The 19,997-nt window shown below is 34.2% G+C and overlaps 1 protein-coding gene across 1 annotated transcript; it reads left to right on the forward strand.

The window, feature by feature from the left end:
- The first annotated feature begins 16,078 nt into the window (after positions 1-16,078).
- LOC114424446 (NAC domain-containing protein 92-like) lies at positions 16,079-19,485 on the forward strand. Its single transcript, XM_028391296.1, has 3 exons — positions 16,079-16,433; positions 17,237-17,502; positions 18,867-19,485. Exons 1-3 carry the CDS (start codon positions 16,280-16,282, stop codon positions 19,386-19,388), a joined length of 942 nt encoding a protein of 313 aa, XP_028247097.1. The 5' UTR covers positions 16,079-16,279; the 3' UTR covers positions 19,389-19,485.
- The last annotated feature ends 512 nt before the right edge of the window (positions 19,486-19,997 follow it).

The raw sequence follows: 19,997 nt of genomic DNA on the forward strand, positions 1-19,997 counted from the left end.
TTCGTGGCTTGTCTCTTACAATAATATCTACAAGCCTTCTAGTAGGAGCATGCAATTTATAATGTAATTTTATTAGAGAAAGACACTGGACACTAGTCATAATTTTCTATAATTCAGAAATGAACTTTCAGTTGTATGAGGTATCCACACGCACACACACATATATATTTCTATCATAATTTTTTGCTTTTGATTTGATCGTTCAAATTTGATTCACAAAGTAGGCTGTCACATGATCCTTCTATGATTGAATAACATCAGGTGCTAATAACATACTCTTTTCTAATACACTTTAAAAAAAAAAAAAGAATACTCCTTTTAATTTATTGAAATTTAGGTAAGTTTTACTGATTTGAAAATGAGACCCATCAAAGAAGATATGTGATTTACATGAATTTCATCAGATAGAAATTTATTGGAAGAGTGTTGAAGAGCATAATGTTTTAGCATTTCTTCTGATATCATTGGCTTGAAATGAGAATTTAATTTACATGGGCAAGCTATTATGTAATTTTTCGGGACTGTAATTTTTCTTTTTAATATGTATAAAATAACGAAATTAAATAACGCAAGGGGAATCATTTTCATTCTACTTTTCATGAATAAAGTACGTAAGTCATGTTTTGCAGTGTGTATTTGACGCAGAAAATCCCAGTCTAACGGGGTCCTCTTTTCCTACAAGAACAAAAGGCAAAAAAGAAGAGACCAAAACCAAGCCACACGCATAGGTAGACAAATATGAAGTGCACTTTACTAAAGAATTACATTACATTACATTCTTCGAGGAGAAGTTGAATTCATACATTATTTAATTGAATAGATTATGCGTATTAACTCAGGGTGCACGTATAATAAGAGGTCTTGTTTCAGAGTTCTGATTCTTCCGATTCCAAAACAGGAAAGAGTTTTTTTTTATCTTTCATATTTCCAGGCTTGAGTGTATTCCTTACCTATTGATGGAATAAAGATCCATTTGGAAAAGATAGTGTTGGCTGTGTCAATTGCGAATTCTCGTGGCAATCCTCTTTATTGATCCTTGTCTTTAACGTGGTTACTAAGATTGCAGGTTGCAGAACAATGTTGTCCACAAAGAACAAAAGTGATTTTATATGATTATTAATTAGAGTTTAGCCAACTTATTTATTGCTCTGCACAACTTGTTGATGTATAAAAGAAGGTTCATTTTTTTAAAAGGAAAAGAAGGCTCAGTTACGTAGTAGAGAAAATCTCTTTGTGGTGTTCAAATCAATCGATTCCATTCAACCTAGAGGAATGAATAGATATTGATATAAAATCTAATAATTAACCATGGATTAAGCTATATAGTCTAAGAATTGAGACTTCAGGCCATGATTTTTTTTTAAGGTGCGTGATAATTTAGACACCTTTATTCATTATATATATTTTTTGTCTTCCTTTTTCGTTATATAAATCATCAAATTTTGTATTGATGTTTTTCTATTTCGAATTTAAATTATTAACAAATTATTTATTCAATTAAATTTTTTTATAATAAGTATTTAAAAACTTAATAGTAAACATGTTATATTATTATTATTATCATGATCATCATAATCATAATTATTATAATCTTTAATTATTGTTATTATTATTATTATCATGGTCTCCATGAAAAAATAAGTAACACAAAAGTCAGTAAAGAATTAGGATAATTTTAATTATTAAGATATTTTAGGATATGATAATTGATATTTTTTATATATTTAAATTTTGTTTGTTTTTATTTATTATCCGTATTTTTGTTTGTTAAATATTTTAAAAATTTAATAGTCACATTAACTTTGAATCCTTAAAAATGACATAGATACCCGAACAACTGAGTTTAGTTTGGGCTTTGCAGTGGAATTAGGTGTAGTAGCATTTAGGGAGTTGCTAGGTGCACCCAGCAATATTGCTGGTGCACCCAGCAATTTTAGTGAATGGCCATTTTGCCCTTTAAGTTAAAAATTTAAAAACGCGCTCCTCTTCTCGGAAGACCACTGCTACTTCTTTTCTTCTTCCATTCCTGTTGATCCTCCAAGCTTTCGTCTTCTTCCGGACACCGCGAGCCAAGCTTTCGTCTTCTTCCGGACACCACGAGCCAAGCTTCTTCTTCTTCTCCGTCTTCTCCGCGAACAGCCTTCGAGGTTAGTCTCCCTAACTCTCCATTGCTTTTACTATCCAGTATTGATTCAGCAGTGGAACCTTAGGATAGTAACCTTAGGGTAGTAACCTTAGGGTAGAAGACGAGCGGGGAGAAGATTAGAGTATGCCGGAAAAAATGGGGAAATGGCTAACGACGGAGTCTTCCGGAAGACCCGTTAGGGGTTCTTCCGGAAGTTCCGGAAGAACCTTTTCCGGAAAGTTTCCGGAAGAAGTGTTCTTCCGGAAGTAACCAAACGTCTTCCGGAAGAACACTTCTTCCGGAAGACTTCCGGAAAACGTCTTCCGGGAACTTTCCGGAAGAAGTGGTTCATCCGGAAGAATTCCGGAAGACGCGCACTTCCGGAAGAACTTCCAAAGTTCCGGAAGACCTTTCCGGAAGAACCCCTTCTTCCGGAATGTTTCCGGAAGAACCACTTCTTCCGGAAGTGGTTTTTTTGTTTTTTTTTTTGTGTTTTTTTTTTTAAAATTTTTTTTAAACAGAAATTGTTTTGTTTTTTTTTAAATGAATTATTTTATTTATTTTGGTTATTTTGTTTTTTAGATTTTATGAAAAATGAAGTTTGGGTTTTTGATGTCATATTTTTTTTATAATTTAAATTGTGTATTTTTACTAAATATTAATTTGTAAATTAATTTTTTTTTATAAAAGTAGTTGTGTTTGTTTTTGTTTATTGTTTTTTTTTAAATTAGTGTTTTTTTTTTAAAAAATGAAGTTGTCTATTTTTATAATTAAAGTTGTGTGTTTTGGAAGTTTTATAAAAATACTAATTTTTTATAATTAATTAGTTTATTTTATTATAAATGAAGTATTTTATTTACTAAAAAAATTGTGGATGTTTACTAAATAATTTTTTTTTACATTAGTTGTTTAATTTTTTTAAAAAAAATTAACTTGTGGATGTTTACTAATTAATTTTTTTTACATTAGTTGTATTTTTTTTTATAAATGAAGTTGTTTATTTTTTTTTAAAAATTAAGTTGTGGATGTTTAGTAATGAATTATTTTTATATTAGTTGTGTTTTTTTTTTATAAATGAAGTTGTTTAATTTTTTTTTTAAAAAATTAAGTTGTGCATGTTTATTAATAATTTTATTTTACATTAGTTGTTTTTTTTTATATAAATGAAGTTGTTTAATTTTTTTTTTAAAATTAGGTCGTGTATGTGTGAAAATAATTTGATTTAAGTTAGTCTTATTTGTTTATAAATAAAGTTGATTTTTTATAAAGAAAATTGTGTATATTTTGACCGAAAAAAATACGTGTTCGACATGATTTACAAATCATGGCCAGAACACGAGGTTTAGGTCGTGCCATAGGTAGAGTTGTAGGCAGAGATAGAGCTGCTGACGAGGATGCTGGCGATGTTCCCGAGAGGCGTAGGCCTACTGCCTCAGCCCGTAGGCTACGCGTTCATCAGATGACTACGGAGGGACGTGATATGGCTGAGGACGTCGCTGACATGACTGATGATGTCCCTGAGCAGCCTACGGAGGCACCTGAGATGCGTGCGGACGCACAGGGTGCTGATAGTGGTGAGGGGTCAGATGGTGATGATGCTGTAGAGGGATTCCCTGGTGGTCCACGTGACCCGTCAGTGCTCACATCATTTGCCGAGCATGTTGCACATGCCGTGTGGAGTGGACAGGTATTTTAATTTGTTAATTATTTGTCATTGTTTATTTATTTGTTTATGATTAATTTTTTTTAATAATTGTATAATTTGTACTTCAAATCAGGAACGTCCTGATTTGAAGTTAGTGTCACATGGGAGGAAGCTGACACTGATTGGGAGGCCAGTGCCTGAGATTGAAGGCCTGGTGGCTGCCACAGGATTAAGTCCACTGATAGATTGTTCAGTTATTACTGGCGATCCTGGACTTATATCCGTATTTGTGGAGAGGTGGCACAGTGAGACTAGCACCTTCCACCTTCCAGTAGGAGAGCTGACGATCACATTGGATGATGTGTCGTCCATTCTACATTTGTCCATCACTGGCGCCTTGCACAGTTTCCACGCTCTTTCTACGGAGGAGGCCAGATTCTTGCTCACGGAGTTGCTGGAAGTGTCTGCGGAGGAGGCCAGAGCCGAGACAGCACTCACACGTGGAGCATATGTACGATTAGGATGGGTTCGTGACATTTATGAGACCAGATGTCAGGCCCGGCGGTGGATTGTCGCAGCTCGCGCTTATTTGCTGCACCTTGTCGGTTGCACTCTTTTTGCTAATAAGAGTGCAACATACGTGCATGTGGTCCACCTTGACGTTTTCCGGGACCTCGCTCATAGTGGTGGTTACGCTTGGGGGGTTGCCGCGCTGGTTCATATGTACGACCAGTTAGATGAGGCTTGTAGGACCACCACCCGACAGCTTGCGGGGTACTTGACGCTATTTCAGGTAAATTTTGTGTTTATTAATATGTTAGGTTCGATTATGATTTAAACATGTTTTTATGTTATGTTAACCTCAATTATTGTGTAGTGCTGGATCTATGAGCACTTCCCTAGTGTGCATCAGTGCGTGACTGACGACACATACCAGGAGACGTCCCCACGTGCTTCCCGGTGGTTGACGTCGAAGGCGCACATGAATGGCATCACAGGAGCACCCTACAGGGCACGTTGTAATGGTTTGACCGTCACAGATGTGTCCTGGTTGCCGTACACGGAGCATCGGGGTGTTAGGGCGTTTCAAGAGATTTCATCGTTCCAGGGTCAGCTCAGATGGGGTCCTATGATCGTCGCAGTTCGACCGGAGAGGGTGGTACGCCAGTTCGGTTACATCCAGAGCATCCCTCCGCCGCCTGTTAGTGCACGATTGTCACAGGATCAGATAGATGACAGGTGGATGGAGTTTGCGGATCACTTACTACCTGCGGGTCAGCCTTGTTTAGTGCCTGGGCAGGTATCTGCGGATTACATTGAGTGGTTTTTCCGCATATCTCACCCTTTCATGACACCGACCCAGGCAGCTGACCAGCAGAGGGATGCACCAGCTGCAGACCCTGAGGACTACATACAGCCGCCCAACCCCCAGGTTCCAGTGGCATTTGACCCCCCTCCATATGTGGTAAGATTATTTGCGCGTTTAATGTTTTATGAGTTGTTGTTTATTTTGAATTTCATAATAAATGTTTTTACTGACTTTGACAGGATGATTACGAGGGATATGAGGCGATTGCACAGAGGTTGGAGCGTGTGCTCAACCTTAGGATAGTCACTGCAGGCACAGAGTTATATGACATTATGCAGGACTGCCTGACGATCGCGAGAGGGGGACCCAGTGCTGATGGGACGGTCAGGGCTCGTCAGAGACGCCGCACGGACCATTGATCATTGTATTTATTTTGTTGTGTTGTAGTTGACATGAATATTTGTAATTATTACAGTTTTTGTTTAATATAGTTGGCGTGTTTTGCACAGTTTATTATTTTATAATATAGTTTGTTATTCCGATTGTTTGTGGTCCTTAAGCGAAGTTTACGGTTGTTTTAAATTTATTTTTAAAAAAAGGGAACCTAGAATCATGAGTTTTGTTTGTAAGAATTACATAAAAAATAAAAGTTTTTAAAATGATTAATAATTCATAAGTGAACCCTTTTTCCATGTTCAAGTACCCATGTTTGTAAGAATTACATAAATGAACCCTTTTTCCATGTTTGAAGAATTACATAAAAAACATAAGTTTTTAGAATCATGAGTTTTGTTTGTAAGAATTACATAAATGAATCTTTTTTCCATGTTCAAGTACCCATGTTTGGGATTTTTTTGCGTGGGTGTGTCTGTGCCCTGAGACAATGGAGGGCGGCCATTTCTCATGTTTGGACGTCAAAGAATCCAAAAAAAATAGTCCCGTTCCCCAGTTCCGTCAACTAACACGTCAAAACAAAGCCTCAAAATCGAAAAAAATAGGAAATGAACCCTTTTTCCATGTTCAAGTACCCATGTTTGGGATTTTTTTGCGTGGGTGTGCCTGTGCCCTGAGACAATGGAGGGCGGCCATTTCTCATGTTTGGACGTCAAAGAATCCAAAAAAAATAGTCCTGTTCCCCAGTTCCATCAACTAACACGTCAAAACAAAGCCTCAAAATCGAAAAAAATAGGAAATGAACCCTTTTTCCATGTTCAAGTACCCATGTTTGGGATTTTTTTGCGTGGGTGTGCCTGTGCCCTGAGACAATGGAGGGCGGCCATTTCTCATGTTTGGACGTCAAAGAATCCAAAAAAAATAGTCCCGTTCCCCAGTTCCGTCAACTAACACGTCAAAACAAAGTCTCAAAATCCAAAAAACTACGAAATGAACCCTTTTAACAATTAAATTTTTGGACCACTGAAACAACGCATTCAACTTTATTATGGGAATTAAACACGCCGTAAACATATAAAGGTTACATCAACAAAAAAACAAAAAATTAAACATGACATTCAGTTGTTTAGCGACATCCCACTGACCTCGTCTTCAACATATTTAGTAAAGACAGCTAAAATTTCTATTGGTCCATATTTTTTCCAGTAGTTAGATTGTACTAACACCTTCAGCAGTTCTTCGTTGGTGATCAGCTCATTTATTTCATATTTTATAACCGTATCTGAATACTCAAACCGAGCTGGTTGGCGGAAAAACAATCGTCTTACCGTTTGTGATTCGTGAATTCCAAGAGGGGGGATCCCTTTAGGTGCAACTTGCTTGATTAAATTCTTCAGTTCATCGATGGTACATGTTGAAGGAATTTGAAATTTCTTAGGATTTTTTCCTGTGAACGCGCAACCAACAAATTTGTTCTGCGGTGGCATGTTCCATTTGCCGTTGTAATACAGGATCGCGTCATGAATACGAGGCATAGTGCGTTCAAGTAAGTTTATTATTCCATCTGGTGTTCTTCCAACGGTGCATAATAACTCAATCGGACCAACACAAGAAAATTGATCATTACACATTAACATTGTGTTGACATCGTCATTATTTATCAATTTGATGCACTCAAAGCGAATTTGGTTACCTGTATCGGTGAATGGCTTCCGGTAGTGAATTTCATCCAAAAATTGTTTGTCGGATAGCTGAAGGGTATTGTGTATTCTCGTTTTTAGGCTTGCAAAATCACACCTATTTGGTACTCGAATGGGCACCGGAGTTGAAGTTTGGAAGTAAACCCCAGTATCATTGTGAATAATCGATCCATTTGGATAAATGAAAGCCAACCTTGAGTTGACAATCGTCTGACTGCTAGTTTCTCCTAGAAATGCCATAGTTTGTGTATCAGTTGGGAGATTATTTGAAAGCAAGATAATGTGTGATTTAGTAGCCTAGTCTGCCATATATATAGATGGTTGTGACCGAGCCTTTGTTTAACTTTGTTTACAAAAAAATAGACACGCGTAAATGTGTAGTCAAGTCAGCCAATGTGTTGTCGCTAATGTGTAGTCAAGTCAACCAATGTGTTGTTGAGCGACTGCTAGTTTCAAAATGTGTACTGAAGTCAACCAATGTGTTGTCACGCTCAAACTGTAACACGCATGCATGTCATTATGTGTTGTCAATTATGACAATGATGTATGCTGTACGCGTAAATGATTTTTGTTGGACCAACAATTTCCTTGCTTAACCAAACGAGTAGTTGATAATATTAATTGGTTAGTGACGGGTTACAACGAATTATATCGCATAATGAATACAAATAAATAAACAATGAATGTTTAGTCTTCATTTAGGTCTACATAGTGTGTTTTGAATGACATCAAGCTTGTGTATTCCTGCATTCTACTAATATATGGAATTGCCCATTGCTTTGCCTGAGAATAACAATTGGTTGACCACAACAGCGCTGGGGGCGGCAACGGACAATGGTCTTTCAAATAAACCTGTTGTACATGAACAAACATTATATCATGCGTTGACCGTGCCAAACGAACAAGCGAAGTCATTGCATAATTGTTACACTAACTATATTCAATGTACCTGAACAAAATGATTTCCAAACACGTGACCAACACATATGATGCGGTGGCCAGAAGAGTCAGGTGGTGGTTGACTTCTAAGAGGGAAAAATGTCATGCTTTGTTGTTGGGACAACGATACAAGGATTACGTTATACCGTGAAGCAATCACATATCCCATGTCTGTTATATCCATCCACTTGTCCACACTAACCTGAATGAACCAAACATACACATGTAAGTAATTTAAACATTGTTATTAAAAAAAATTAACCTAAAAACATACCTTTGAAAATCCATCAACAAGTAGGGACAACTTTAATTGTTCAAATCTCTCTGTGCCACCGAAGAGGTTCATGTACTCATGCGACCACCTGCAAAGTTCTTTAAGCAATTCATTACGCACTAACGGCCACGAATCTTCCCCCATACCTAATAAAGCGCCAATGGACCGATATCCACAGTTACCGTCCGCTTTCACATCCACAACGTCACGAATGAAACCTTGAAAGAATGACGCAAATTGATCCAACATCGGGATGATCCTTGTTGGCTGACGCGGTTGAGAACATGATGCACTTCGTTTCACTGGAGAGTTGCTGCTTTGAACAGAATGAAAAGCATCAACATACTCCCAGTAAGACGGATCACGCTTTGTGGATGTTTGACTTCTTTTCATCGGTTTCTTCGGTGCACCTTTAGTGTTCACCTTTGATGGAGGAAGGCACATAGAGTTATGATCAGGGTATGCGATTTCTCGAAGTTTACTCTTCAGATTTACTTTGCCAGCCACATCAAGTTCATCAAACCTTTTAGATATGACCTCTATTTCTTCCTTGATGGTGACTTCCGTCTCACATAACCCTTGGTCTGAAAAGCAAAGTCTCCTCCAAAAAAGATGGACTGAATCCAATGGGATGCTGCTAGCAGTATACCTAGAAAGCTCACATGCACAAGGAAGCCCGTGCGTGCTTCTCATCACACAACCACAAGAAGAGAGATTGTTGCCGAGATAACGTAGACGGTCAATCTCAGAAGCAATCTGATTTAAAGCATCCCTCGAAACCATCCCAAGAAGCCTCTTGTATAAGGTTTTTTTATATACATGGCCAACCACATGCGTACTGGTTTCAAAGGATGCTTTAATTTCGACGTGTTGCAGCGTGATCATGTTGTTCATGGCATCCCAAACACTACATAGGTCTCCAACGCTATTTTGTAGTACTCTTTTGAGAGCCCAATGAGCTGATTCAACCCTACATTTAAAATACACAACAAACATGAAAATATACAACAATTAAATACCATTTAATATTAATCGTTACTAACAAATAAAATCAGTTGTTAATACCTGTTTGTTGTTGTGTTGCCTAGGTGCATGACCTTATTCGTCCATGCTGTAATAAATTTTTCCTTGTGGGGGATAATCCATGTGTCGTTAACATAGTCAACGAACATCGGCCAAGGCGAACAAGCAACTTGAAACTTCTGATATGACTCATGGAACTCGTATTCGGACGGACAATCAACCAAAGTACCCCAGTTATCCATTACATAGTCCCACGCATTTTTTTCCCCGATTAAAGATTTGCACTTCGCCTTCACATTCTTATCGATATGAAACCTGCACAACAAATTAGTAGACTCGGGAAACACAGTTTTCACTGCATTCATCAGTGCTAGGTCTCTGTCAGTGACAATAACAAGAGGGAGGCGATCGTGTCTTAAAAATAGGCCTCGAAATCGTTCCAAAGCCCATACAATATTATTAACACGCTCAGCCTCCAGATATGCAAACCCAACAGAGAATGTCATCGCCGTTGGTGTCACTCCAACAAAGTCAAGTAATGGGAGTCTGTACCTGTTTGTTTTGTAGGTACTGTCTATAAAAAACACCAGATGACATGCATTGCATAACTTTACTGCATCTGGGTGACACCAAAACAGATCACGCACCACAACTTCATCCTTCAATCTATGCCAATGAATGTATTGATCACGTTCGAGAAGCTTCATCAGATGCTGCATTTCGGTATCAGCTCCTCTTATTGAAGAACGATATGCACTTCTTGCATTGTAAATTTGCTTTATCGTGGTGTAACTGTCGGCATTGTGTTCCTTCAACGTTAGCAAGATGTTTTTCGGTTTCACCATCGACTTTGTCATATCAGCAATAATTTTCTTTTCTTCCTTAGTCAATCGCCCGGCGTATGGATGTCCAACTAAGGACTTCGCCAATTCATGATTATGAATCCCACAGATCAACTTCACCATCCAACCTTCCCCTCCACGCACTGGTTTCCCACGAAGCCTGAAGGGACAACCACATTTCCTACTCCCGGTGTCTTTTCTAACGAATTCTTTATTTCTACACTTGTACGTACCACTCCTTTCACACCCAATTAACACAAATGAACTTCTTCCTCTGCTACCGGTCTCTGTGTCAGATCTCATAATCACTGCAACAAATCCATTTTCATGGGCAACTGTTCGAGCCCATTGCAAAACATCATCTCGAGTAGCGAATACCTACAACGCAACCCTAACACATTAATTTTCGTACAAACCATCAATTCAACCAATGACTCAAATTATCTATGATTACCTGAGATGTATTAAAAGCATTTGAACAATCGACATGTCGTTCATTCACTCCACATTCTTCTTGATTATCATAATCATAATCCATATGAACTTCTTGTGACATCGCAAAGTCATACCTCCATTGATCTTCGTCCATCTTAAGGACATATGCATCATACACAAGTACATTCAAATTATCATATAACCACATCCAAAAATTTACTACACCTTAAATAACAAACATATTAATAGGACATATGCATCATACACGACTATATTAAAATTATCACTATATTCTAAATTTATAACTACATTATTTACTTAAACTAAACTTATCACTATAATAAACAACTAATAAAACATTTTTGTACCATTATACATTTAAGTTACCTAAATCATTTAATATTATACCATTATACCTAATTAAATCAATAATCCACAACATATATAAACCAGAAATAAAAAAAAATTATAAAACAGAAATATATATATATATATATATATATATATATATATATATATATATACCATTATAAAACAAAAAAAATTATAATCCACAATATATATCATTATACCTAATTAAACCAATAATTCATTATTAACTAACAGAAATATATATAAAACAGAAATTAAAAAAATTATAAAACAGAAATTAAAATAAATTAGTAATAATTTAACATTCCGGAAGAAGGTTTTCCGGAAGTTACGAAGGCCAATTCCGGAAGAAGTGCTTCCGGAAACTACTTCCGGAAGACCTTCTTCCGGAATTGGGCTTCGTAAATTCTGGAAGACCTTCTTCCAGAAGTTAAGAAGCCCAATTCCGGAAGAAGGTCTTCCGGAAGTAGTTTCCGGAAGCACTTCTTCCGGAATTGGCCTTCGTAACTTCCGGAAGACCTTCATCCGGAAGTGGTCATTCCGGACCTTCCTCCTTCTGTGCCTAAAATTTCTTCCGGATACATTTTTTACTGTTTTTCTTCTCTAAAAGCTAACCGGAAAACGAAATAAACGCGTACCTCCGACAAAATAGGAACAACAGCCACTAATAAAACTTCAAATACGGAACACGGGACCACCAAATCTTCAAATACTTCACTTCACGGGACCACCAACAGACTGCTGAAGGGACCACCACCGAAACAACAGCAAACGGAAGAAACAAACAAAGCAAACGGAAGAAGAAACAAAGCAAACGGAAGAAGAAACAAAGCAAACGGAAGAAGAAACAAAGAAAGCGCAGTAAAACACAGCCTGAAGACGTTAATTTAAAGAAATTTACACAAGGGCAAAATCGTCATTACATACACATTAAAAAAAAAAACTAACTTCCGGAAGAAGCTTCTTCCGGAAGACTTCCGGAAGAAACTTCTTCCGGAAGACAATGGAATTCTTCCGGAAGAAGCTTCTTCCGGAAACATTCCGGATGACGTTCTTCCGGAAATTGTCTGTGAGTATTTCCGGAAGACACAAATTAATCTTCCGGAAGAAGATTCTTCCGGAAACTTTCCGGAAAAATTATTTCCGGAACTTTTCCGGAAGAACCTTCTTCCGGAAGAATAATTGCTGAAGGGCAGTTTCGCCACTTCACTGTTTGCTGGGTGCCCCAGCAATAATGCTGGGTGCACGTAGCAACTCCCTAGCATTTAAAGGTCTTCCTTGGCCCACGATACATAATGATTGTATAGCAACACGCTGGAAAAAAAGCCTATAATTGTTTCGGCAGATCATCGACGCCTGAACTAGGAGTTATTAATAAGTATGATGAAATTACGTTTCGAAATGCAACATGCTGACGAATGAAACAAACTCTCAGTTTTGTAAAAGTTTGGCATTTACTTTACTGTTTAAATTTCTCATATATATATATTAAAGACTAATTACAAATTTTATAATTTTTAATAAATTTTAATTCATTAGAAATATATATTTAAAGCAGGCGTCATCAGAGAAAGTGTGTTCTTCCTCATGTTATTATTCAAATCTGAATACAATTAGTTAAATGAAGAATAATAAGTGTAACTAAAATTAAAATATGGCGGACTTCTCTCGCATCAAACCACTTCATCTTTTTTTTAGGCATCCACATCATATTTTATACTATATAAATAGTTTTTCAAAACAATTGGTTTCCAAAAACAGAGAGAGAGAGAGAGAAGTGCAAATTGTATACAGTATTGTTTTAATTTGAGCTACGCGCAGAAAACATGTGCCAAATTAATATAGCTTTTCTCTTGTTAAAAAACAAATAAAGACGTATATTATATAGGCCCGTTTCTTTATTGACATATAAAAAAGGCAATTATAGCAAGGATAAATTTTTGCTCTCACTAATTTTTACCACAATTTTATTATTTACGAGGGAAAAGTGTGAGGTCAGACAAATGATGTAATGAAGTGAGATGAAAAAATAAATTATAAAATAATATTGTAAGAATTTGTTTTAAGTATAACATTACTTCTATAATTATTTGCCTTAATTGCAATAATGACCTGGTGATCATTGAGAAATGGGTGTTCCCATCCCTGTGTAACAAAGAGGTGATTAAACAAAATGGAGGTCGAAGAGAAGTCATTAATCTAAGTGAAATTATATTGATCCCCTTTAACGTCTCAAATTTGAGCTTAATTTTTAGGTAGATGAAAAAAATCTTTTAACAGATATTAATCATTAGAAAAAATAATAAATAATTCAAATTGATATTATAATAAAAAAAATATGAATAGAAAAGAAGAAATAGAGGGAAAAAAGAGAGAAAACGGCAACAAACTCAACTGTAGATGATTGTGTGTGCTTATAGAATCTTGTGTTTGAAAAAAAAAATGCAGATGTGATATCAGGGCTCGATTCACAAATTCACATCGCAAAATTTTTGGTAGGATTAAAATTTGGGATGCTTCGAAGATTAATTGTCCATGAAATATTATGGAAACTGTCAAACGGAAACGTTTAGCATAGACGTGGTCAGTCTTGGGTTGGTAACCATTTTAACCACTCATGGTAATATTAGTCGACATAAACACTTAAAAATTTAAAGAATTATATATTAATAGTACATGAAAATATGAGAGCGTTTATTTCACGAAATTATTTTTGCATTTATGTGAGTCACATCCTCAAAATAATATAGTTATAAATATTATTTCTTAGCTTATATAAAAATGTGTTCGGTTAATTTTTAACATTTTTAGGAATATTTTTAAAGTTTAAAAATAATAAATAAAAATAAAAGTAAAAAATGGAAGTTATAGGTAAATTATAAAATAATTTACCATATTCTCATGAGAATATGACTTGTTCGTCCCATTAGCATGAAAATAAAAATTAGATAAACATGAAAATATTTTTTTTGGGAATGAAAGATATTTAAAAATATTTTCTGATAATCTTTTAACAATATGAGAATAAACATTCATATTTTTACATTCCCGAGAATGCAAGATAATTCTGCGTTATATATTTCACTATCAACATTTAGCATATTTTATTGGGATTTTCAATCATCTGTTTCTAAATATTGTCGCACCAACAATTTAAGGAAATAAAAAGATATATACATTTTTTTATATTAAAATTGGACTAAAAATGTATTAATAACATTAAATGTTACACTTTTTTAATAAAGTTTTCTACTGTTGATTCTTTAATTATTGTCATGATATTTCTGTTTTTAGTCGAAATTATTATCACTGTATCTTGCACAACAATATTATTTTTGTTTATAAGAAAATATTATTTTTATCTGAGTGCATTAATGATCAATGAATTGCTATAATTTTTTGTATGGATTAATGTTAATTGTTTTTTTATGTCAACAATTAATATTAGTTGTTGCTTCATTAGTTTTGGAAGAATTTGAATGCAGGATTATTTCTATCTTTTTTCTTTTCCCTTAAATCATCTATCAATTTATAACTTTTTTAACTATCGTTATCGTTAGAAAAGATCGATCATATATTTATGTACAACATCTATATTTTTCTTACAATTTAAAAGAAAGAGGGAGATAACGGAGGGTGCATGCAATTGTGTCCATAACTATCTTGAATGAAAGAGAAAAAGAGAATGTGGCTTCAATTAATTAGAGCAATGACCTAGTGGTCACTGAGAATTGGGTGTTCCCATCCTTATGTAACAAAAGGGCCATTAAAAATATGAAGAGAAAAAGAGAAAAAGAGAAAGAGAGTAAACGTAGATGACTGTGTGTGCTTCTAGAATCATTTGTTCGTAAAGACCATCCAGGGGATTCAATTCGTAAAGTTTTGGGTAGGATTGAAATTTGGGATGATTTGAAGATTACCCATGAAATATCCAACTGAAATGCATACCTTAAAAATGGACCTAATATATCGTTGGTTGGTGACCATTTTAACCGCTCGTAGTAATATTAGTCGACGTAAGCACTGACCTCCCAGAAAAATGTATTATATATGAATACGCACCCAACGTAAACACTACCCCCTCTCCCCTGAAAAAACAATTATATATTAGTAATACATGAAAATTATACATATGTTTTAACATGTTGTTAATTTTGCTGGGATTTTCAATTATTGCCTTCTAAACATTGTCGCAAAAACAATTTAAGAAATTTTAAAATAATTTTCATTAAAATTATAGAAAAAAATATATTAATTACATTAAATGTTACACACTTTAATAAAATTTTCTACTTTTAATTCATTAATTTAATGTCCTGATATTTGTGTTTTTAGTGGAGTATATCATTTTGATCTTAAGTGTATTAATCAATAGACCCGCGGCCATGCATACGCACACATTAACCTTCTTTGTCGTTAAAAAAGATCATATATTTTATGTACTACATAAGCATTTTTCTTATTACAAATTGAGAGAAAAAGGGAGATAACGGTGGGTGTTGGCAACTGTGTAAAAAATTATAAATCTATAATGAAAGAGAATGTGGTTTCAATTAAGTACACGTTCTCATTGGACTATAGCGCAAGGTTGGCAAAGGTTTTGGTGGGTAGAAATGGGTGAAGGTAGTTGGAGGTCGAGGATCATAAAATGACGAAAATCTACATCCCAAATAGGGTGTAACATAGACTCAACCCCCTCGTGCACAAATAATTGCAACTAGCCTTCCTAATAAATACTAATAGTACATATTTCCCCATCCTTATATACATTGATTATGACACAATTGTTTTTTGGTGGATTATTGGTTATGACACATACATAGCAGGCGTACAATGGTATATTCATGGTCGTATGTACTCTTGGTTTGGTAAGTAAATACACGTAAAACAAAGTGGCAGTTTTGGAATCAACCGAAGCTTAATAGTCATTTAAAATTAATATATAGGAAGAAAAAAACTGCATGTTTCGCGGGATATATCATCTTTGTCAAAGAGTTAGCTGTCTATGTATTTATTAAAAATAATATGAAACTATGTATGGATGCAAGTTGTGAAAAGTGGAGAAGCAATATAAGACCGACTTCGTCGTCTTGGTGATGTAAATGGGCTTAATTTTTGTGTATGATTGTTGTCCGTACTTGTGATGCATTACGTTGTTCAGTTATTGATAAGGTAGCTTCTTGAAGGGATCAATTATATTGAAAGGTGGTTCACAATTAAGAATGGAAGAAAAGCTACCTCCTGGGTTCAAGTTCCACCCCACAGACGAAGAACTCATCACATATTATTTATTAAGGAAAGTGTCCGATGTTGACTTCACATCCAAAGCTGTAGCAGTTGTTGATCTCAATAAATCTGAACCTTGGGACCTCCCAGGTACTTTTATATATTGCTGATCTCAATAGATCTCTGTGTGTATATATACACACACCCGGTTTCCTTTTTTTTATTTATTTTCTTGAATTTTAAAAAACTACACCTACATCCTTCTTTTTCCCTTCAATTTTATGATTTGAGAGAGCTTATATATGTTCTTTAATTTACAAAAACTTATTTTTGAGGACTACTGCAACTTATTGAGTGTCTTTCTAGAGCAAGTTTCTACTAATTGAAGCAAAATATTGTACAATTGCTTTAGACTGATCTCTTTCTGTCTATAAATTTTCACTGTTTCACTTTCATCAAAAGCTTAATTAAATGACCAAGTGTAAATAAAACATCATTGCCGCGCGTATGATTCTTCAGACTAATTTCATGATTTATGACTTTTAGGTTATTCTAGCCAATTTGACAAGTCTTAATTTTTTTCTGTTTCTCATCTCTATTCATCCTCTCTCTCTCTCTATATATATATAGAGATATAGATATAGTTTGAGCACTTGGCTTTAATTTGCTGCATGCTTTACCTGAACTCATGATCGATGGTGCACACTTCACACAAACTGAACCTTCATTTTTAGACACTTTAATCATAATTCATGCATGATGCATGTAATTAATTAAATATAGTTTTAATTTGATGGATGTGCAGATATGAATAAATATGTGTTATAAATAATATGGCGTATAATATTATTTTTTGGACACTAACCGTAGACAAATTGATTCGTATGTATATATGCTTTTAAGTGAAAAATTAAATAAACTAAATTATGACTATTGATGATGTGTGGTAATAGGTAAGGCATCGATGGGCGAGAAGGAATGGTATTTCTTCAGCTTGAAAGATCGGAAATATCCAACTGGGCTTCGAACCAACCGAGCCACTGAATCAGGGTATTGGAAAACCACAGGAAAAGATAAGGAAATATTTGGTGGTGGAGTTTTGATAGGGATGAAGAAAACCTTAGTCTTTTATATGGGCAGAGCTCCTAGGGGTGAGAAAAGTAACTGGGTTATGCACGAATATAGGCTTGCAAACAAACAACCCTATAGATCTTCAAAGGTAATTATTCGTAAATACATGCATGCACCACAGAAATAAAATGTTCTCATTCTTACTATACTATTAGCTGGTCTTTACATTGTTTTTGTTTTTTTAAAGGAGAATTATTTGGTATATAAATTAAACATGTAGTATAGATGAAGAGTATATTGTTAGCAATGCACTCACATTTCTTCTAAAATTTGGTATATAAATATGTAGTATTGATTAAAATTTATTGGAAATTATAAGCAAGATTTATTAAATAAAAAGTGAGTCTAACAAATTTTTAATATTAAAAGTGTATTAGAAGAATATATATATATATATAATTGTTAGCAACTCTTGTCATAGACAACAAATTAAATAAAAGATGCTCGTCTATTTAACTTTCCAAATCACTTGGTAGAGATGAGATTAAGTTCCCTTATTGCAATTAGGCAATCGACAATAACAAATAACAGATCCACTTTGTAAATATATGCAAAATGTGAAAACATGAATTTAAAAAATATTTAAGAGAAATTTAATTTAATTGATTGCAGAATGTTTTGTTGATAAATACAATTTTTTTGACTGATTGATGAATACAAAACTATAGGTGTTTAAAATTTAATATTTTAATTAGTAAATATTATTTTAACAATAATTTTCAAATATCTTATTATAATTAATGTTAATTAAAGAAAAATAAATATTAATTAAAAATTAGGAAAATTAAAAACTCTTTTCTTTGAATAATTAATGTTAACTAAAGAAAAAAAAATTGGTTTGATGTATGTGTGCGTAAATTCAAAAGACATATATCATACAAAGAAAAGGACATATATCTATGTTTAAATAAAAATACATGTAGAATTTATTTCTATTTAAAAAAAAACACTTAAATTTGTTGTATAAATTACATACACATAAATAATATATATCATTTTCTTGCAATATTCTAAAGACTATTTATTGCACATTTGTTAAATCAAAGCCTATATATGTGGGTATCAGAAAAGAATATGTAATAACTAACTTTCAACATGACATTATATCTAAAAAAAAATTAAAACATAATTTCCAATATAATTATAATCTTCTTGAGATATCACACACATACTCATGGTGATTTTGTATTTTTTTTCTCCGCTACATTGATAACTTTGTACTTAATTATTCATAGAATCATATTAATTGATTAACTTAAATTACACAATTTATTTACTTTAAAGTGAGAAGTTTATTTTATAGGATAAAGTATAATTATATTTTATAATCATTGATTAGAAAATTAACAATTATGAGTGTAATAAAATACACGTGTGCTATTTGTGTACTTTAGACTTATATAGTTGAGAAATTAATTAGTTTTGGTATGGTTTGCTAATTTTAATTTGCAGGAAGAATGGGTGATTTGCAGAGTCTTCCAAAAGAGCTCAGCACCCAAGAAACCACAGCAGACATCCTCTTCCCAACCATCTCAAGAGTCTCCTACCTCAATGGTCAACGAATTTGGTGATGTTGACCTACCAAATCTAAATAGCATTGCAAATTCATCCAGTAGCTTCACCAATAATATTGCATACAATATTAATGGTGATCCTAGCAATGCTGTTAACACCAATATGAACTTGACCATGAATTGGCCTTCTGGATTTCTGAATCCAAACCTTTCTGTGAATTCATTGCTTCTCAAGGCATCACAGCTTAGAAATACTTATCAACAAAGAGAAGCTGCGACCAGTAGTGATCATCACTTTGCAACATATGTTCCTCAAGGATTTTCTCACAATAATACTATTGGAACTGAACATCACCTCATGACTCCAAATCTCAGTGCTACTTCTTCTTCTTCCAAAGCTTTAGAGTATTCTTGTGTGCCGCAGCAGGAGCAACCATTTAATATGGACTCCATTTGGTGAACGAAGTTAATTATATGTAAACCCCTTGTGAATTATTGTCCTAAGTCCAAACTCTTCAACTTCTGTATATAGGTATAAATGGTCCCATTTCAAAGTAGAATGGAATTACTTTCTTATATAAGTCATTATATTTATTTCCTTTACAGGAAAAAACTAAACTCTGCTAGATAAATATTAGGAAGCCATAAATAATAAGTATAACAGTAAAATAAGTTCCAATAGAATCATAATACATACAAAATTTATAACCATTAATTAATATAAAACATAAAATTTAATAATAAAAGAGTTTAGAAGAGTTTAAGTTAAAACATGCTATGCATTATTCTTACAGAAAAAATGTGTTGTTATGAGAAAGAAAACGTCCAAATAACCCGTTGATCCAATTAAGGATCTCAAATTAATATAATATAATTTTATAAAAAGCAGAAACATACAAATGATATTTTATTATAAGTATGTCAAAGCACAGTGTTATTTCCATCTCATCCTATTGCTCATGGAAGAGAGATATATATAGACAAATAGACGACAAGTTTTAAATCGCATATCTCGTCGTCGTTAAATCAGTCTGATTCGCCACATCGCGTATAAAGGGAATCGAAGCCC

Source organism: Glycine soja, chromosome 8 (assembly GCF_004193775.1).
Source record: "Glycine soja cultivar W05 chromosome 8, ASM419377v2, whole genome shotgun sequence".
Classification (NCBI taxonomy): Eukaryota; Viridiplantae; Streptophyta; class Magnoliopsida; order Fabales; family Fabaceae; genus Glycine; species Glycine soja.